At 38.3% G+C, this 21815-nt stretch overlaps 2 protein-coding genes across 2 annotated transcripts in view; both read left to right on the top strand.

Annotated features, from left to right (window-relative positions):
* The first annotated feature begins 3797 nt into the window (after nt 1–3797).
* LOC135800201 (protein artichoke) overlaps nt 3798–21815 on the top strand; it is a 50188-nt gene continuing 32170 nt past the window's right edge. The window contains exon 1 of the mRNA XM_065313363.1: nt 3798–4173. The gene's annotated coding sequence lies outside the window, so the exon portion shown is untranslated. The remainder of the gene's footprint in view (nt 4174–21815) is intronic.
* Nucleotides 16582–21142, top strand: LOC135800793 (uncharacterized). The gene is made up of 3 exons (XM_065314114.1): nt 16582–17157; nt 17847–17875; nt 20923–21142. The coding sequence occupies exons 1-3, from the start codon at nt 17115–17117 to the stop codon at nt 21091–21093; spliced, it is 243 nt and encodes an 80-aa protein (XP_065170186.1). The 5' UTR covers nt 16582–17114; the 3' UTR covers nt 21094–21142.

The following is a 21815-nucleotide window of genomic DNA, read 5'->3' as shown; positions in this document are numbered from 1 at the left end:
GAAACACACAAAGTGGCTGAAGAGTTTAAATTTTTAAAAATTAAATGCGTTACTAAAAGCTTTTTTGTATAAAAGTTACTGTATTTTATTTTTCAGTACTCAATTCGTAAGTATTATTGTTCTTTTACTGAAACAGGCACGGTACATTCGTATATCCGTTCAAAAGGACTCAAAGGGGCCACAAAATGCGTTTTTTGTGGGATGTGAGAGAATCGAAAAGAACATTCGGGTCCAGTATTTTACGAGGTTGGCGACAAATGGAATCAAAATATTATTACGCGTGTAATTAATATCTTCACAAATCGATGTCGATGGCGATTGAAACCGACACGTTCACATCAAAGCAGTGAGATCGTATTTATGAGCAACAGATGAAAATGAACAAAACAAACAAGTGTTTTGTTTTCGTTGCGCGTTGTAAGCTTCGTTGGCCATTTTGGTTTATTACCATCACGAATCGTGGACTGAAGTTTAATTAAAAACGCGGTGGCGTCTTGTTATTAAAACGTTTTCTCTCGAGTTTCCTACTGCGCGTTGTTTGGGTTGGTTTTGTCCCGTTTAGTATAGTATTTTTTTCGTCTTTCTGGTGGTGAATAGCATTTGTTTTTCTTCGGTACTGTTCATTTGAATTTTATATTTTGCTTTTATTCCGCCTGCGCGCGCTGGCAGCGCAGCAAATCGCTTTCTTTTCATTCCTGTTTTTTTAGAAATATGTTCTCGCGTTGTGTTTGCTTTCAATTCGTTTAAATATAACTTATTTTTCGTGTGCGCGCGCGCACTAACAATATTGCAAAATTTTCTTTACAAATCGAGAAAACAGAGCGCGCATGAGAATGGTGCGTTCAGTTTTTGTGCCTGGCGTGAACACAAAGCGTGACAATAGAGGTCGTCGTAAAGAAAACGGTGATAAAAAGCGTCAAAATGGATGAAATTCGCGCACAAAACTCGTACAAAGAATATTACAAGTATTGCAAGTCATCATAAAAAAAGAGGCTATTCAGGGTTTTTAAAAATTTACGTTGCTAACCAAACAATAACAAATGTAATGAGTAGTTTTTAACACCATTTTTAAAATCACGTCGTTGGGAAGTATTTATATTTATAGCAAAAATTCAATATTTAAGCACTCCTAGGTAAAAGTTTTTGATCGTTTCGTCGGATTGGAAGTTGAAAGTTAGAAAAGTGCACGCGAATATAAGAGGCCCATATTCTTCGCATTTGCGGGCGGAAATTTCAGATTTATTATTTCAATTTTCCCGTTTGCGTTTTCGGTCTCTCGGCGCTCTCTCGCTTCATAAGTAAGTGCTTATTTATAAGTGCGCAGTATATTTAAATTTCATGGCCGCTCGGTCGCGGGTATTAACTCATAATTTATCGGCGTTTGAATGGCAATCGAGGCGACTGGAGGAATATGAAAGACGTGCAAATGCAGAACTAAAAACTGAATTTTCATGCGAATTGAAAATATTGATGATTTGAATAACGGAAAGCGAAACGAAGACCTTTGAAAATTTATTGCAAACGATTTGCATACATATAAAATGTCTGTAAATAAAATCGAATACCCCATGTTGGGCAAATAATTAGTTTTTAAATAATTAATAGGTTTTTTTATGAAGTCGGTTTGTTGTTCGTATTTTCTGTTTGCTTTGCACAAAGATTTTTTGCTTACTTTTCGGTTTTGCGCCAGTTTTTCGGTGTCTATTGTGCCACACTTGATGCTGTTTGTCAAGGTGCTTTCGCCGTGAAAACCAGGACAATGAGCGCTCGCCACTCGTGACCACTTCATTTCGTTTTCACTCTTCATCTCGCCACTTTGCCACCGCCGCTTTCTTTTACTCCCTTCACCATTTCCGCTCCTTGCACACACTTGTGAAGTGAGTTTCTTCAAATATTGCAAAAATGTTCCAATTTCAGGATTCGTTTAACACAACTCCGCATAGAATAACATTGGATCTAATTTGCTGCAATTTCGAGACAAAATAAGCAAAAGCAAAAATACGGAAATAGTTAAATTGGTTTCGGTTTCAAAGCAAAACTTTTCCAGGCGAGTACCATTGTTTGCAACGTTTAAATTCCGTTGTGTTTTTTTGTGTGCGTCTGCCGACGCTTATTTTTATTTGCTTGCAATTAAAGTTATCAGAGCATTGTAAATAAGATAGTTTGAAAAGTTAAAAGTTTTTCGTTTAACGCTACCAGATGGCGAAGGCAACGCGAAAAAGACAAGCGAATTGTTTTAAGAACGCTCGCTTTGTCCGAAGAGAATTTATTGCGCTTCAAAGAAGCAAACACAAGTGATTGAGGTTTAAAATTCCACTTTAAGACGAATAAAAAAATATCCACGAAATAAAACAGCGTAAAGAATACGAGCGTTAATTAGAATTCAACGGTGCACTTTCCATTAAGATCCATCAACACGCGCGCAAGGATCTTAGAAGCAAAACTTTAACACAAACTTAGTCCTGCAGGACGTGTACTCCGAGTACACTGGTGTATCACATTTCGCCTTGCGGTAGTGGAGAGTCTAGCTACGTCTTGACTACAGTGTCAAAAAGACCGAGTAAGCGTGGCTTGTTCGCTTGTCCATCGCGCCCGCCTGTCATAACGCCGACGTTTCGACTTGCAGACTTCCGGCTTCCCGCTCGCGCGTATAATCACAAGTCACACAGCCACCGACAACTCGTTTGTGCCGGCTCGCACGTCATGGCGTAACAACATTTTATTCGCCGTAAATATACTACGCGAGCTTCCAGCTTAAATTACAAGTTATATTAGCTCGCTTCGTTTGGCGAGCGCTCGACGTGCGCTCGTTTTTTCTACTTTCCGACTTTTTGCCGTGTTGTTCTTTATCCAATCTGTTTCCGGGCGCTTGTTTCTCCGCCGAGTTGTGCGAGTTTACACTTTACATTTTCTCGCGGCGTGCTCAGAACGGTCGTCATGCTGCATGTTGTACGTATGCATGCTGAGTTGTCTACTTGCAGCGTTGTTAAACTAGGTTATGTCGGTGTGAGTACGCCGCGCGCGATTAATTAGATGTCGGTTGGAAATTTGCTCAACGCGCTGTCTGTTTAACAACGCCGGCGGCGAAAGCTTCCGGAAAACGCGCGGAAAATGTGTCGAACTTACGCCGGCAAACTTGGATATAATATTGTAAACTTTTAAATTACTGTGAATTATATGCAATAAATATTTATACTTGAAATAAAATATTTGAATTGATTTTCTCAGAGTTTAAGATGAGTAAACTGAGGCAATCACAACGACTGGTCCCTATTTTATTTTCATAGGCAATTAGGCGCGCACTGCGTCACTTCCTTCTTAAAACCGGAAATGATTAATGATTGAAATCGCTCGCGTCCAGGTCCACTGGGCGAAACGGATGAAATAAGACACGACGTGCTGAGACGAACGAAATTGAGAGTGATATACGAGCGAAAATGTCATTCGAATTTATGTTTATTAAACAACAATTTTAATTAATTTATTAATTAATTCAAAAAGTTTTAAAACTTTTTGATTTTTTTTTGTGTTTACATGCAACATATTTAATATATATTACTTGTGCGTTTCCTAATTCCAGAGTTTATGACTTCATTTTTCATATTCCAGCCGTCATATTTTTAGCCTGACGCACGCACGCATAAACGTGAAAGCAAGTGCATCGCAAGCGCATTGCACGCGGCAAATGCGGTGTTTGACCGCCGCCTCCGCTGGCTGAGCAGCCGCCGTCGTTTGGGAGGCGCGCGCGTTTCGCGGGAATGCTTTCGTCACGGGACGCCAGTCGACGTTCGGACTGCGACGCGCGTAGGCGTCACGACGCCCTGCAACGCGACGCATCGACCACGAGTGCTGACGGTTTTACGCGTTGCGGCAAAATTTTGCATACACTTTCACCCGCCGCAGAGCGCGGCTTCATGTTTTTATGTGAATTTTGAATGTGCCACAATGTGACCGTTTTAATTACCATGGATTATTTGGGTTAAAGAAGCTGCATCAACGAACAAAGATTGTGCTGTGTTGATAAAATTATATTAAAATGTGTGTGACAACGAATTTGATGAATATTAGCGTATTTCTTATTTGATAACAAGTGAAACAAAACTTTGTGTCATCAACTTTTATTAAACATTAATGGAAATTAGTTTATCAACACTTTCACAACAATAAAATCAGGTAAAATATTTCTTTATTTTTTTGTTTGTTTTACTTGTAGTACAAAGACAATATTTCCATTTGTCTTTTCTTCTGCCAACGTTCTACTTCTGTTGCTGCAAGTTGGCGAGTTTGTGAGTTTTTCTTTTTCTGCTGATAACAGCGTGCCAGCGAGAGAGTCGTAGTATCTGGTGATTTTTTGCAAGTTGCGTTTTCGGCCATATTTCACATATTTCACATTTCTTCAACGCAGCTCCAAGAACACCAAGGGAGTTGGACTGTCGTTATCATCCTCCGCGTCGTTTTTCTCCGCTCCTGCCAATTCATTGCGAATCGCGGAATCTTGCCGAAAAAAAAGGTCGCATATCAAGTCAGTATGCCAAAGAATAGAAAGAAGAAAGTCAAATGGCAAAGATGTAGATAAACCCGCCTTAACGAAATTAACAAAGTTTGTCTCTATTATATTTCCCTCGCTGACTTTTCCTCTGATAATTTTGTCTTCACATTTTTTTCGTACAAATTTTGCTTTTCTGCTTATGCGAAAATCTGCGAATAAAGTTCTTTTCTTATAAATCGCAAAAAATTTCATCATGGTTACTAAATTATACAACTTTTCGAAGGCATTTGAAGTGATAAAACGATAGCAAAGTAAGGTGACAAAGATGACAAAGTGGTAAACACTTTATTTGGCAAAAAAAAGTCGTGAAGATGAAAAAGTGCAAAGTTGAAGTCGACAAACTTTAGACTTTAGTGGTATCACCATCTACTCCCGCTGTTACCGCTTGTTCCGGCTGCCTTCGGCATAGAAAAATGAATTTTTCTACTTTCCTAACATTTCAAATCTATTACCTATATAATATCGTTTGTTATTGCAAAAAGAAACTAAAAATCACTTTAAAATTAACTAGAATAAAATGATGCGTTTCACTTCGCTAGTCTTTTAATGCAACTCAATTCTCTTTCAGCGTTATCTGTGCCTAATTTTCATGTAATTGTAGTTTGCAACTTTTTACCCACGAAAATCTCCTTTTGGCGAATTTGTGCAATGGTTGCTCGAGGCTGTCTAACAATTCCATGGTGCTCGAAACTTTTTGGATCACTTGGCGGAACTCTTTGCTACTCCTCGGTTTCTTGTACTCCCATTTCTTGCACTCTCTGCACTCTTTGTATCTTCTAACTTTCTTGCATTTCTTGCACTTTGCGCGATTTCTGCAAACTGACAGCGTTTTCCTTCCAGCTGCGTTTTTTTGTCGCGGAATTCTTGGCTTTGTGGCGCTTTCGAGCTTCCTAGCGACGAATCCTCGCTATTCAATTCGCAATTCGCTGGCGTGGAGTTTTCGCCATTTTGCCAATTCTACGACGAGATATAAGATATAAGCAGCGCGCGATTAACTCAAGTCGCGACTTCAATTCCGACCATTTTTTCATCTTACGTTTTGTACCGCAAATAACCGCGTATAACGTCAATATTGACTTGGTTGCTGCTCAAATTATTAATGATTTCAAAGTTAATCCTGATATCAATTCTATTGTTGATGTTACGAGCTACTAACACATAGATGGCGTCAACATGAATCGCATATAGATTGCCGATGATAACCTATAACACGGCCGATGGAAACATGCTTCAATCACGTTCCTCCTTTAGCATATGACCTCTATCTTTTATTCTCCGCCTACGCCTTCGCTCTTCTCTGTTTATTGCATGCTCCCTTACTTCGTGCCGAAGGATGTTTCGTGTATGTTTAGCTAACGGCTTTCGTGGGATAGCAAAGGATAACCGAGGTGTGTAGTCCCAGGCTGATCGCTGAATGTTGTATGCGGAATGCGGAATGCCAATGCAAACAAATTAATTCTGCGCCAGCCGCAACGTGGGGTTGAACATGATAACACGCGTGCTCCAGCAATTCAACCAAACCGTAATTATGTGATGGATTAATTAAAAAAATCTCCTATTACAACCCACCTACACAAAGTACCTAGGGCGTTACAAGCAGTACTCAAGAGGGATGCGTAAAAAATCCGCTTTGATATTGCGTTCATTAAAATCATCTACAAACTACAAACAAGTGAGTGAAGTGAAAGGGGATTAATAACAAAATGTATCTGAGAGGTTTTTTCACACATAACTTGAACAAAAATAAAATTACAAATATTAAATTACAATTAAAAGTTTTATCGAATTGCGATCGAACATTAAGATAAGAATTTATAAATATAAAACATCTGAGGACTTTATCTTAAATGCGCGGTTTACTGTGGTATGCATTTTTAAAATACTGAAAGTTTGCATATCCATTATACTTATAAAATGGGGAATTTCATTTCAAAACTATTTTTATGTGATTTAATTCCACAATTTTTAAAGAAAATGCATTTTAAGCTTAAATGCAATTTAATTAAAACAGGAATTTCTACGAAAGAATGAAACGCACTGCATTAGCAAATATTCAATGACAATATGGATGTAACTATGCATTATTTAAATACCTCGAGTAGTTTTACAATAAGTAATAAATGTTTTTCGGATAGCGTTAGTGTCGCTTCAAAATGAAGCTTTTTACAAGTTTTTATAAAATGCAAACTTATATACTTATATCATGTTTGAGCTAATTAAGTTACGCAATCGCGTTAGGTCATGTTAATACGAGCACTAATGAAGATGCGGGTTAATCCGCGCGACGCGATATTATAAATTAATGCGATCGCCTACTGTTTGTCGGCGTCTGTCGCGCCCGTCGCTGGCATCCGTTCGCATCGTAAAATTAACTTGATTGCGCGGAAACGTATTGCGGCAGTTTTGCGTTTGCGTTCGTTCATTTCGTTTACGAGTCTCAGCAAACTGTGGCAGCCTCAAAAGTGGCGCTGGTTTTGCTTGATGTTTTAAATTAGGGTCTTGAGCAGCCGTTGCCGGAAGCGAATGCTCCAACCAAAACGTGTTTGAAGCTATTGTCCGTTAGATGGCGGCACAAACACCCAAACGATACAAAAACATTAGTAGATGTTTGTAGTATTAAAGTTGTCAAACACATTGTATGTGAAAATAATGTTCGAAATTTGTGCGCTGGGTCCAGCAATGAAATGATTATTGTTTAAACGGTTTGTCCGGGCCACGGCGACCGTTGGCTCCTGCTACTGAAAATTGAAAACTATTTCGTTCGACACCGGTGTTCTCGACGCTGGGGGTGAAAGAAGAAGGAGGACACAAACAAAATGCCACAACTTGCGACATGCGACTGTAACGCGTTTACAATGTGTTTCCAAACAATTACGGCATTTGAGATTATTGCGACTATTTCGGGCGTCCCCAGCAATCCTGAAATTATGAATAGCTCGAACTATACATTAACGCATTAACGTGAACAAATATTTGAAAACAGCTGGACATTAAAGCATTATTCTAGAGTGCGGAAATGGGTTTTAGTGTTTTGGGTTGCGCCGCTAAAGTTTTAATGGTTTTTGTATATTGGATTGCATATATTTTATTTTATTAACCCAAGCCGTGCACTGTGTTAAAATTATATGGAATAAAATATTTACATACAGTTTTCTCCAGTATTTGTATGTGGAGTGTTGGCTATCCCTAAGGAGAAAGCTCTGTAAGTGTTGAGACGTGTTGAACATCCTTTCCTAAGCGAGACAAACGCGTAAAACACACACATTCATCTCGAATTTTTTTCGCTACCAGTTTTTCATTCCTCAGCCCCCTAGTTTGCAAGCCTGCTTATTCTTCGCTTAGCACACACTCGGAGGCGCACATATTTTGGCACTTTTTTATGCGTTAGAAGCAGGTGTTTATGAATACTTTATAAAGTGTGCGTGACACCCCAGATGGATGGGAAACAAACGAATGCCGAAGAGCCGAAGACGCAACCAAGGAAAATACTTTCAAACGTATATAAACAAAACGCGCTGCCTGAAAAACAAAGACGGCTGATGGAATGGAGATGAAACCGAAATGGAAGCAAAACCTGTGGGAAAGTGGAAAATCCAGCAAGAACGGAAGAAAATGCGCGCGAGTAACAAATGTCGCGAGTGATGAAACCTGACGAGCGAGGAAAGCACTTCAAAGTGTGGAATAAATGAAAATTCGCTGCCGGCGGCAAAGTGAAAGGAAACACTTGAAGGTCGAGACTTGGGACTCTTCAAACACCAAAAAAATAAACAATATAAAACTCACGCAAATAAGTACATTAAAAACAATTAATTTGTTATTGGAGCCACGCCTCACAAACAAGTTTTAATGAATTCACTGATGCGTCGGAATGACGCATTTTCTATTACATTTCTGTACACGGATGAGTTGTTTTGTTTGGTGCGTGCGCGTGCCGAATTGATTTGATTCATATATCGAGTGTCCGCCGACCTTGCATTTAATTTGCCGGCACCCGTCAGCCATAAAGCAATAATACTGTGATACATGTTGCTGCTGTCGAGCAATCGCGATCGCAGCGCGCGTATCGGCGATGCACGCGTTTTAATCTGATTTTCTATGCATTGGACGCGCGGTGAGCCTGCCATGATTGATTGCGACGCGCAAACGGGGGAATCACACTCGGCGCCATGTTGTGTTATATTAAATCAACCGCGCGGCTAAATTGCAGATGGACATCCCTGACACAACAACCGGAATTAATCAAAAGTTAACATTTTTGTTCGAATACGTTTGAAGTTGGGTCACTTCCCATGTTGGTTTTCATTTTTTTCCGCTCGTCAACACATGATATTCGGCAGTAAACAAAACGCAAACGACAAATTACCGTGCGTTCCCTTCACGGTGGAACGTTGTTTGTAGGTCATTAGTATCAATTTCCAATTGGATAATGATGGATAATGAAGAATAATTGCTCTAGGGATATCAAAACGTCGATAAATATATTTGCGTTTTGGATAGGTTATTTTTTCGAGTGCCATTTTGTTTTCATCACGAGTGTACACCGTCAAATGCGATTAGAAACAAAAGTGGACAACGACGAGATAAGAATTTCGACAAATTACATCGAAATTGCAGCGATTACGGCGTGTTCTAGACAAAGCTAATTATCTAATTAGACGGAATATTGTCGGATTAGCTTCGAATTTGCCAGAAGTTGTCGTGGGGAAAACAAAAGCCGGCCGCACGATCTACCAACGTAATTCGTGTTATTCCGCGTCCTGGCGACGAATACGACCGCAAAGGAAAGTCGAGGGGGCGAAAAAATTGCTCGCAAAGGAAACGCTAACCCAAACAGGATGTTCGCTTCGTGACTGTTGGCTTGTCGAGCTTTCGAGGTTGTCGCGGTTTGTTCATAATGTATATATTTTTCTGCGCACGTTTGCAGATGGAAAGCCGGACAGTTTCGCACACGAGTGAGTGAGCATGTCCTAATACGCTAATTTACATAAAAACGAGTGGAAAAGGCTAAAAACCGGAAAAGCCACTGGACACCAGGTTAGCAGGTGTATGATAATAAAGAATATCCTCGTGTTTATTATGCACAAAGCGACATCATCCTGGTATTAAACACGGATTTGGATGACAAACTGTCTGCGTTCAAAGCACGTCCCAGAAGTAATAAGCACAATGCTAAAGAAGTCAACATGTAACATTTTTTGTTAGGTTTTTTTGCACAAATGAGTAACTGTAGGCTTAGAATCAGTTTTTACGCGTTTTTGTTCGAATTATGAGTGACCGTGTATAAATGTTAGCGCTGTGCTGTGTTTGCGCACAAGAAAATTACATGAAAATAAAAAAAATCAATAATACACGCGGTGCTTTGCTTTGGTACTTTTGTGCTTTAGTTTTCGCCGCAGTATATTGTTACATTGCACAAGAGTGCTTTTAAATTACTGGAAATAATTTGTTTTGTTATAAAATTACTACGTCTGTCTAAAATAAAAAACAAATTTATATTTTTTAACATTTCGGTTGACATATTCGCAAAACAAATGCAAAATTCAATTATTAAAGTGCAATTGCAAACATTTGATCCTTTTTTTAGCTTTACACGCGCAATAACACAAAAAATAGTCATTAACTTCAATTATAATAAAAGACTACAAATGTTTATACTAATTGCTTAATTAAATGAATATACATCTAAGTATTATGATCAAAATAATTGCTACCAACTGCAAATGTTAGATGAGTGTCATTAATATTAGTTATCGTCTTTTCTCCGCCTTATTATTCTCACACTTCTCACTCCTAGCAACTTGAAGACTTTACATGTTTGCGTCGATTACAAGAGCAAACGAGCAAATAAAATTATAGGTTGTCAGATTGTAGTCTATCAACTTCACATTTAATCATTTGTTCTCTATTCTCTATTAGCTAATTGATATGTCTGCGTGTACAAGTGCACAATCATTAAACACGCTCGGTAATTGCTTAATTAATTATTAATTAATAAATAAGTGGCACTCAAAAGTTACAGCATACTTTTATTAAATGAATTCCGTTTGATTACACACTTTTGTTGGAAAATTAAAACGAAAAAGTATATTAAACTTTTTTTTGTTGCTCAGACGTGGGTGTATTAACGCACATAATAGGCGTCTCATTAAATAGCAAAAAAAGTTGGGCGAACTAATCAAATTTACTTTTTGCATGTGTGTATCGCCGGCGTCGGGACCAGAAAAGTTAGGGACGGCGTTAAAGCATGCTCGGATATTGGCTCAGCACCGCTGTTGATGCAGCCAGAGCGTGAGCGTATAGGTTTGCTCTGGTTAATGAAAGTTGAAAAGTTTTAAACATCGCCTCGGGATAGGCACGCACCGAACAGTCAGGACCCGGGTCGAGGACGTGAACGACAAGAAACAGCTTGACTTAATATTGACGAGCCGAACTGGCTTAAACGTTGATTTTCAAGATTAATATAGACAAATTCCACACTCAAATATTATAAAGTAGGTTGCCTATAGTAAAATAAATTATTGATACGGGTAAACTAAGCTTTACATTTATTTGTCTTTATTTTAGTGCTGCAAAACTTATTGAACGCGGTCCGTGTCTGTACATCACTTATTCTACAGGCCAAATGATGCAAACTCTAGAAACCTCTACTTAGGTCTGTCAGGAATCTTCTCGTGGTGGCATATGCTGCTGGTCTGCCTTCGGTGCGCTTTAGGGCTTTAACGATCGTGATTAATTGCGGTTCCGAATGTGCCACTTCGCCGTTGCAAGCGTAATAAGTGTAATAATGCCACGTGGTTCACGTCTAGTTTCAATTTTAAATTCAATTCCGCTGCGCACGACGAATTTTAATATTAAAATTGAACTAGGAGGCCAAAAAAAAATCGTATAACTTGAAGACCCCTGGAGCAAATTGAATGAAATTTTCAACGTAGCAACAATACCAGTTCTAATATGTGCAATTTGTGCGATGTGCAAATTGTAAGAAAATGTAACCATTCCAATTTCAATTCGTGTTTCCACGACTGGCGTTATCTAAGTGCTAAATAAGCCGGCACGTTACATGCATATTGTATGAATTTTATAACTTTCTTCGCACGACTTCGACCTGGAGTAGTGTGTACTTTGCACTTAAACTCAACTCTAATGTGAATTTCCTCTGACGACCAAGAACTTAATGAAAACTCATCGCTTCGTTCTGAATCACGAGTTTCAGGAGTTAACAGGAAAATCACATAAATTTCACATTCATCATAAATCTTACAAACACTCCAACAATGTTGGTAAACAAAAATAGGAATATTAGCAGCGGATGGAAAATTGAATTTAAATATTTAAAATAAATGGCCTAGAACTATTGGGTTGAATTTATGTTCACTGGATGAATACAATTTGATATCTTTTGTGCCTGCAGACAATATCGTCGTTGATGGGATAGAAGAAGCGCACTGCAAACGGCGGCAGTCGATGGATAGTCGTTCGGCAATATCTATCACGCGCCGAATGTGGGATTGACAGACATTGTGCGAATGTTGCGCGCACGTCATCTGCTTTGCGACAATATATATTGCGTTCTGTCTTTGAGCTTTGAGCTTTCAAAGGCGGATATGAAAGCTCACGCTTCATTTGCCATTTCACACATTTTACATACATATTTAGTCTGTGATATATAATAGCCACATATTGCTACAATTGAAGTACAATTTTGACACCTATTTGACTATAGATGTCTCTACTTGTAAAATTTTGTTGTTTGCTTGAAAAATTCGTGTTTGTTTTCACTCATTAAGTCAATCATCACGGCTATTTTCTTCAATTCCCTGTCCGTGTCAACTCCACGTCTATTTTTGTCCGCGCCGCAACTCTTCCTCTTTGTGCTGGCGAGTTGTTTGCGTGCGCCAAGTTTGACTTACATTTCGTGTTTCACGCTGGGGAGCAGGGAGCAAAATGCTTTATTTTCGTGCCCGTGCGCACTTATTCCTTTCAATGTTCTTTTTATAAATGTCAGTGGCAGTGGCGGTGAAAGTCAACCGTAAACTGTACTTAAATTAAACGTCTGTAGTTATCGCTCCAGGAAAGAACCTGCGGAAGCTACCTACAAACAAATTCTTGGCGGTGTTCACATTGCGGCACAGGCTTCACAGCACGTTTGGATGCTTTGACCGCTTGACATTTTCTACTCCGTGCACGCTACTAAAACTAGATGTGGGGCGATTCCAATGTTTAAATAAATATTTAAGTATTTACCTGCGATGTGTTAACTTGTTAACTTGTTGTGTGCAGTTCTTTGAAGTACTAATTCAGTAAATACAATTTTTAGACAAATAAACTAGTAATTTCGGCGCTAAATATACTCCAAAATGGTTTAAGTAGATTTAAGGTAGTTATTTTGGTTCCCTCATGTTCGTTTCGAACATATCGTATTTCATTAACGCACTCATAATGTCTCCAGACTTATTTATGAGCAACGAAAATAAAATTACACACGAAAATGCATTCCAGACGTTTAAAAACCTTTTAATCTCTTTAAATTCAAGACACAAAAAAAATCTAGTTAGAAATGGTTTTAGTTTATTGAAAAATTTTCTGGCGTTTTTTTTAATGGTGTTTTGTCAGAGGGTTTAGTTGATGGTTTGCAGGCACTCATCCTTCCGTTTCTTTTAGTTTACTGCGGTTATTTCCGCGCGCACCTTCGCCGTTCGTATGATTTACGATTGTCGTCTATCTGCCGTCGAGGGCTAGGTCGCAGAAGACCGAGTGGTGGCCGTCGCTCGCCGCCCTCGACTCGAACTCGAACTCGAATAAATGGCGCAGATGAATCTCGACGCTCGGGACCGTGTCATCATGACAGCGTGCCAGCGTAACCTCTTTCCAATGAAAGCGTATAAGAATTTATATTTTTCATAGCAAAGTTCAAACAGAAAAAAATCTTTAACTGTATAAATGTCAAAATAAAATGTTTATTTTGCTGAGGTATACTTTTTTTTAAATGTTTTTAAACGTACTGTATTTCTACAATTTTTATCTTCTTGAAATTTGGGATTTCTCACATTTTGCCATGAAAAAAAATCGGCTGTATTTGTTGATGTAATCTATACGCGTCCGGCGCAAATGGGAAATGTGTTTATCACGACGACACCCCAAGAGCGGCAGTGGTGGCGCGCGAGATTGCCGCCCGGTCGCTTTGCGCCCCTTTTCCAAGCGCGCCAGCGCAAATAAAACGCGCAAAACGCCGAAAAGCGCCGGCGAAAAAAGTGAAAATCTATTATGGCTATGTCAGCCCAAAAATTACAAACATTATCAAGAGAATCAGCAGGATAATTGTATTTTTTCAACGTGGAGCTATAAAAGTTGACATTACTATAATTGTGATAAATTAAGCAAACAAAAAAAACTTTAAAAATAAAATTTTTGCAAAATGTGAGGTGAAAAATAGAATTTCCAGCCGAAATAGTCAATTGTGGAAGATGACAAGATTGCCACCCTTCTCATCGATGAACATCGGCGGGCGGCATTGATCTTGTAATATTATAACGCGTTTGATCCAATATCATTTGTGCGTGTGTTCAATTTCATTCTTTTCCCCTTACCACACGCTTCTTTTCTTCATTTTCGGGCGAGCTGCAGCCACCCTTCGTAGGTTTTTCTCTACCACTCATCCGTTACTAACTCAGCACTCCCTTTACTTACCGAAATTTTCGCCTACCGCTCTTCCAGCACACGCCCGACTGGCGTAAGTTATTTATTAAGTATAATAAACCCTCGGGAAATCGAAGCCAGACCTAACCTCTTTTCAACGCCCTTCGATGAGTTGAGACAACGCCCTCTTGCGGGAAGATAAAATAGACAATATTTTTTTAAGGTTTTAAAACTGCTCGTTAGAGTGAGTGCATATACGCCATTAGGTTTGAAGATAAGTTGAGTTATCTCCCCCGGGAGGGGTGAGTTAAAGTGTGCGTTCGAGTGCATGCTTGGTGGCGTACTTTTCTCAACTGTCGCGTTGAATTAGATTGAATGCGGGTGAAAATGCGCTGTTGAATTGATTTCGTTCGACGCGAGTCACACTTCGTTTGCATTTCAACCCCTACGTTTCCAATGCACGCATGCATTGCACGGGCATGAATTTATATTTTATTCTTAGAAGTTTAGCAGCAGCGAGTTGTGATGAAAGTCGTTTTGCATTTCGATCGAAAAGTTTTGGATTTTCTTCGATTTCCGGCGCGGTATCAAAGCCTCATCAATCATCGCGGAAAGTAAACTCGAAGTAAAGTCATCAGTGAATATTTCATTTCGACTCGAGGAGGTCAGTAGGGAATTGGACATTTTTCAAAGATTTAGATTTATGTATCCAGGATTATTCCAGAGTAAAAAATGTCTTCGCAGTAAAAATTTTACGTTGTAAAACAATCTGCCATCAATTCAATGTTGACATCATTAACCAGGCGAGTAGACGCCATTGGAAAGTAAAAAATCTGTCGAGTCATCACTTACCAAACCTGAGCTAACCTTAAAAGCTCACCGAGGAGCTGAAGAACTTCAGAACGGAACCGAGGAACTATTACATCTATTACCGCCCGTTTTCTTGACTTTTTCTAAGGTTTTACTTTCCTGTTGGATAACTTCCTTTTCCTACGACGTCGTCGTCACAAGCCGAACGCTCGTTTGCGTTACGCCCACTTTTTTGCGATGCCACTCTCCGAGGAAAACATGCGAAACGATCGCTTTTTGTTTTGTTTCCACATTTAACTAAAAAAATTGCAAATTTTATATAAAAAGCAAAAACTGTTTTCTGTTTTAATTTAAAAAAATGAAACAATACAAAGCTATTGTTGAAATTACCACGTTGTTCGACGTTGAATGTGATTGTGTCTGTGTCGCCGCCATTTTTGATTAGTTTCCACTGTATTCAGCCATGTCAGTGGTGCGCACAGCACAATAATTACTAAATAATGCACAATGCAGGTTGGATTATTATGAATAAATGAAAGTATAACGACAAATGTTACATCAATATTGAATAATTTATCAATGAGTTTTTATGTGATTGCCATCCACAAACTGAGTTCTTTTTGCTTTGGGATATCTCTTCGTGGATTATCTTCTTTATTCTCTCCCAATCTCCTTTTAACTAAGTAATATATTTTTTTGATAAGGCGCTCGTCCTGAACGTGGTGAAAACGCGTGTTCAGCTCACAAAAAAATGATTTACTTGTGCAGAACGCACGGCCAGAGATACAAAGATACAACAATGGCAATAAAAACGCGCCCGCAATAAATTATTTAATAAATTTCCACGCACGACGCGGCGCGACGCTAACAGGAAGAAATAAATAGTCGACGGTTATTTTTTTTCTCATCGGGATATTCCTACAAGTTGATTTGTGTCTTAACTAAAGTTTTCTAATCAGAAAAAAAAAAAGGAAAATCATTAAAAACCAGATGGAATTGTTTTTGATTATGTTATGTCCATATTATGACATTATGTCATGCGACTGAATACATGATTGAAAAATGTTTGTAATCCGCAAATGCACGAATCTAATTCGGCAAACAAATAAATCCTGCACTTGGGGCGCGCGATGATTTAGTAATTTGATTGAAGTAAAATTTTATGACGCACAGAAGGCGCGCGTTGTCTTAAATTGCAGTTCATGCGCCTTTCGGGCGGGTTTTCATGACGTTCATGTTTTCCGACTGTTTCCTGCCTGCCTGCAGTGTGATTTTCTTAAGTGCTACGTTCGCAAACGCGTTTATGTCAGTTTTGCACGTTCATACCATGCTTTAAATAGATTAATCCATGTGAATATACGATTTGTAAAATATGAAAAATCTATTCGGAAATTCAATAAAGTATGAAACAAAAAACTTCAACAATATTTATTAGTAGCAAATGTTGAATTGTGGAGTTGGGAATAATGAGTTGTTGAGCGCACGCTCAAATTACGTTGCTAGCGCACGCGATTAATAATGAATGAGGAAAAAATGTGGAAAATCATAGAAACCCACCGAAGTGATCGACAACGCGGATAATCCCGACAGACCGCAGTCATATAAAAACGCGATTTGTGTGATTATCTTTTTGGTTATTGATTGACACGTATCACAATACTTACAATACCACAAAACCTAACGATTGGGAGTAAGAATTATTGACCTATGGTTATAATGCTTCTAGTATTTTTGAATTTATTTATTTACGGGTACATTTAATATTCGTGTGAATAGTTGGAGTGTGTGGGTGCATGAATTGGAGAAAATACAGTTGAGTGCTGATTAAAACCTTGCCGCGCACTGGAATATTCTCGAATGTTTGAATGGTAAATTCTTGTTGCAAATGACTGCATCTCAATCGAAGTTGTTTGAATGTTGCATTCACTTAAAAGGTTTAATTGAAGTTGTTTGGAATTGCGAAAAGTATAGAAAAACTGTGAAAACATCAATTGTCAGTTAGTGAAAACATTTGTATACGTAAAATGACAGAGAACAGACGTTGTGAATTCAGCTGGAAATATTTGTTCTGGTGTCAATCATTTCCGGCTCACTTCTTAGCTACTGCTTGAAGCAGAATATGCTTGCCAATCCGTTGAATGCAAATTCCGGCATAATTGAATGTGGACATGGACGGTCGGATTTCGAATTGGCTAACTAGCACGTTTGTACTTTCAGGCTGACATCAAATTCCTATTGTTTAAACAATTCTAAGAATATTAAATTTTGTATAATTTTTAGTTCAAAATTTTATTCTGCATAGTTACGTTGTAATTAAAGCTAGAAAATAAATAATAACACAAAGATTTTGCGCTCTTGGCAAATTTTTGGACGTTATATTTTTATATTTTTCATTATGATTTTGAAAAACCTTTTGTTGAAAAAAAACCCAGGAATATCTAAAAAAAAAATGTGAAAAAATAAAAAGCAATGAATTTTTTTTTTGTTTTCAACGGATTAATTTTTATTACGCACAGCATTACATGTTATATCCAGCATCTCGTGACAATGAAATTTCTCTCGGCTGTGAACGCAAACGTTTTGTAATAATGGTTCGAAACCAACCAGAGCTTTTCTCCACTTCCTCGCCCGATAGCTTCTGTTCTCTTCGTTTCACTGCGTTCCTGTTTTCTTGATGTCGGCTTCGAAAGTGCGCCTCTAATATGCACTCGCATGTATTATGCATTCGTTGAACGCCGCCGCTGTGGCGCGAGCATCTTTTATGCAAAGCGCACGATCAGGTATACGATCACGAATAATAATCTAATGCAGGCGCGAATGCACGAGCGTTTGTGCTCATGGGGTTAAACAGATTTTCTCGTGTTGAACAAACCCGTCGTGGCGGGCGCAAACCACCGCAAAATATTACGAGCCGTCGGGTCATCATATAAACATATAAAATGGAATTGCTTGATAAAAAGCGTAGCGTACCATTGTGGTTATAGTGGATTCTTTCATCTTCTGATTTAAATAAGACTCAACAATAATACTCATATTTTATTATTTTCTGTCGTGTATAGCGTTAATTGCGCATGGTTTGCTGTTGCGACGTGGACCAATTACTGCGCAGTCAACTAATTGACACCAATGTTGTTGCTGTAGAGGAAACTTGTTTACCTGCTTTCAGGAATGTACATACATAATAAAGAAGTAATACCATAGAGTGACTCAAGTCTAGCGTATTCCTTGGGAATAACATCGCACTCGTTATTTATACAAATCGTAACTAATATTATAAATGCGGATGTTAGTTTATTTGTTTGTTTGTGACTCTTTCATGCAAAATCTACTGAACCAATTTTGACAGAGTTCGGTATATACATATTTTCCAATAATGAAAATCATGTCAGCTATTTTTTTTTTCGGAAAAATAAAATTTGAAGGGTGAAAAATAAAAGTTGAAAGTTGATATTAAAATAGAGAATCTTATTAACGACGTGAGCACATAATAAGACCAAGGAACGAGATATTAATTAGTTATTCTACTTTTGCGCAGATGAAGACATGGTTATGAAAGTTATATATGCTATATGTGGGGCATCCGTCTTGAAATCGCGCTTGCACATTCGGAATAGTTGAACATTGCATCGGCCCTTCTGAAATATGAGGAATTTTCAATTGCGCTTTAAATATATAACGACCGTCGTGTTAACTTCGACTGCTGCGGCTATGTCGAAGCATCGAGCGTGTCGAATGTTCGGAGCGTGCTTGCATTTCAATTGAAATCCGACATGCGAGGCGATGCAAAGTAATGTGGTATGACGATACGACGGGACCCATTGAATGGTGTTCTTGTTCTCTTTGTTCCAAAGAATTTGCGGGCGTGTTTCAGGCACGTGTAATGAGATCTGAAATTTTAAAATTAAGTTAGCGAGCCATGCAGAACAAGATGGTTTGCAATGTCTTATTGTAACGCTATAATCTGCTTTTATTAATTCATTAAATAAGGCACACAATGGTATTTTGTGATTATAGTTTTGAGTCATTTTCAAAATGTACTCGATGGTAATATTGAAATTAATTATGAGTTTGAAAAAGTAATAAAATCGGAAGTAAAATCAACTCAGTTATTTACAAACTAACAGTTGGATATTAGTTTGCCCGTTGTGATTTGCAATTTTACTCTAGTTATTGAAGGTTTCGAATAGAAAAAGTAAAAAACAACACTCGTATCCGATCGACGGCAGCCGGCGGCAGTAAATCTAAACTCAATCGGCGCTAATTGAATGCCCGCGTGGGCGATTTATGAAGTTCGTTAATTACGTCCTTTTGCGCTTGCCAAACATTCGCGAGCGATCGCTGGCATGCCCGCGAATCAATTGCAAACGTTTGCAATCGTGCATAAACATTTCATCCACGCGTTTGTGAACATGTTGCAAGCAGAATTTTATTATCACCGAAATGAGTTGCAGGGTCGCGCCACCGACATGCACATTTGTTCGCGCGTCCGCGGTCATAATGAAACCATTATAATTGATAATTTTATTTACGATCCGATTACGCGTTGCACATGCGTGACAATTTCACTGAGCAAATTGAATACGAAATCGGCAGTTACCAATGCACATAGATTATGTATAAACTTTTCAAATATTTCACAACGGCACCTTGTAATTAGTCCACTTTGAAAATTTACATTTTTATGGAAAATTCAGAAACTAACCGAGTTAAAAACTTACATGAAAACTTAGTTGAATTAATTGCATGTTTGCTGCAATGTGAATGCATTAATTAAACATTTTCGACGTTGACATCGCTCTATAAATTAAAATTTGCTTGCGCAACTCGCAGAACGAAAACAAAGTCACCATGAATACGGCACGATCCGAAGTTATATCGTTAATAACTAACAAATTGAAAAGGCTGCATCTGAATCCAGGTGGACGCGGCATCTATACGTACATATTACTTCTTGTGTTGCTTTCATGCCGATGCATTCAATTATTTTACGCTGCTTCACTAATTGGTAACAATACGCATTCGTTTGTTATGATTGCAAACGGAGCAAAGACTGTCGCTGCCAATATACAAGTGAGTAATGCTTACGCTTACGCACATAATACAATCTGTACCATTGTAGGGAATGAAACAAATATCTTTATTTTATGGCGAACACATTACCTATTTAATAAATAATTTGGAAATGTTTTGGCATGCGAAGAAAATTGCAAAATTAGAAGGACAGTGCCTTACATTTACGAAGACATTTTTTAATTTAATTTACGTTGCATTTTTTGTTATTATTCTGTTGCCGCTTACTAGAGGCTTGATGCCGTTCGTTGGAAACTATCCTATTTTTCCAGGTTCGTTCTGGTTGTTTTCGTTTATACAGTGCTTTCAATTCGCGCATGATGCTTTCGTTGTGTTGGCCGTCGATTGTTTGTTCCTTTGTTTAAGTATGTTTACGTATGCACAGTTTAAATTACTGAATCAACGCATTCAACGACTCGGCAATGGCAAGAATATGTTTGCTGAGGCTGTTATATGCGTGAAATATCATAATTTTTTGTTAAAGTGAGTATGTAGACTTACAAAACTTGTTTTTCTTAAATATTTATATGTTTACTTTTAGATTTGTTCGTGTTTATGCAGAAATGTTTTCTCCTGCATTACTTATTCATTACTGCATAACTTCGGTTACAATATGCATTGAAATTGTTGTCTTTACCAAACAGTTAGTGTTTTCATAATTAAAAATGAAAAAAAAAAACTCAATGAATGCAAAATAATTTTTTAGGAGTCCGTTGAATATGGTTGGAAGTGTGTTTTATTTGTTGACGTTATCATTTCAATTATCAATGTATTGCTTCCCGGCCCAATTTGTTATTGATGAAGTGGTTTTCCCTGAATAAGTAATTAATTCGTCAGTTTATTTATACGTGTTTTAGGCGTTGCATACCAGTGATGCAATATTTAATTCAAATTGGTACAATGATCCGAAATTGGCTAAAACTTTTGTTCAAAATATCATACGCAGATCGCAGAAGAAAATAAAATTCACTGGTGGTGGATTAACGGAAATTAATCGTGCTGCATTTACTAGCGTATTGTTTTATTAATTTTTATTTAATATTTTAATTATATATGCTTACTTTTTAGATTTTTAAATGGACTTTATCACTTTACACTATGATGAACGATATTGAAAGATTATTTAATTAAGTTTTCTCATTTTTCACAATCAATTTCTTAGTTTTACGTAATTTAAGTTTGCAACATCGTAATTTAAAGCAAAAGCTAGTGAAAAAATGTTAAACGCCGCCTCCAGAGACAAGTTGGCGGTTTTTTCGTATTAGAAAGCACCGGAAGTCGCGTTTAAAGCGTGTTAAATCGACGCGCGAACTCATTCGAGACTCGTTCAAAGTCCGTTAAAGTTGCAGATAAATGGCGTTCACACAAAACGCGCCAACTACCCCCGCGATCTCACCCTCCAGGCCTGGCGAATGTGATTTTCTCAGCCACCTGAGCTTATCGAACCCGCACCTCGCCTGTCAGGAGTGCGCGCGAAACAGGCAAAAACCGAAATTCCCAAAACACAAATTCATTATCTGACACACACGCCATTTGGGCGGTTGGGAGGCAGCGGGCGGCTTACTGTAGTGAGCAATGCGTGGTGGCGCCACTAGACATACACGGCCTAACACGGCTTTAACGTGCGCTCGCATAAATACCATTCAAATATAAATAAATTAGCGTTGCGGCACGTTTGCTCAAGCTTTCTCTATGTTCCACCCTTATTCAACACGAATGCAGTGGCAGTGGCGGCAGCTAGGTGAATGGC

This window comes from Atheta coriaria, unplaced genomic scaffold, assembly GCF_025399875.1.
Source record: "Atheta coriaria isolate IRGN ID8LTWV9N9 unplaced genomic scaffold, Caltech_Dcor_3.1 hic_scaffold_10_pilon, whole genome shotgun sequence".
Classification (NCBI taxonomy): domain Eukaryota; kingdom Metazoa; phylum Arthropoda; class Insecta; order Coleoptera; family Staphylinidae; genus Dalotia; species Dalotia coriaria.
The sequence above is the reverse complement of the archived record's forward strand: the minus strand, read 5'-3'. Positions and strand labels throughout refer to the sequence as shown.

Coding starts and splice junctions, on each gene's coding strand:
- LOC135800793 (XM_065314114.1), top strand. CDS start 17,115: ATGCTTGCCAATCCGTTGAATGCAAATTCCGGCATAATTGAAT. Junction 17,158..17,846: donor AAATTCCGGCATAATTGAAT/GTGGACATGGAC, acceptor GGGGTTAAACAG/ATTTTCTCGTGTTGAACAAA. Junction 17,876..20,922: donor TGTTGAACAAACCCGTCGTG/GCGGGCGCAAAC, acceptor TACGTGTTTTAG/GCGTTGCATACCAGTGATGC.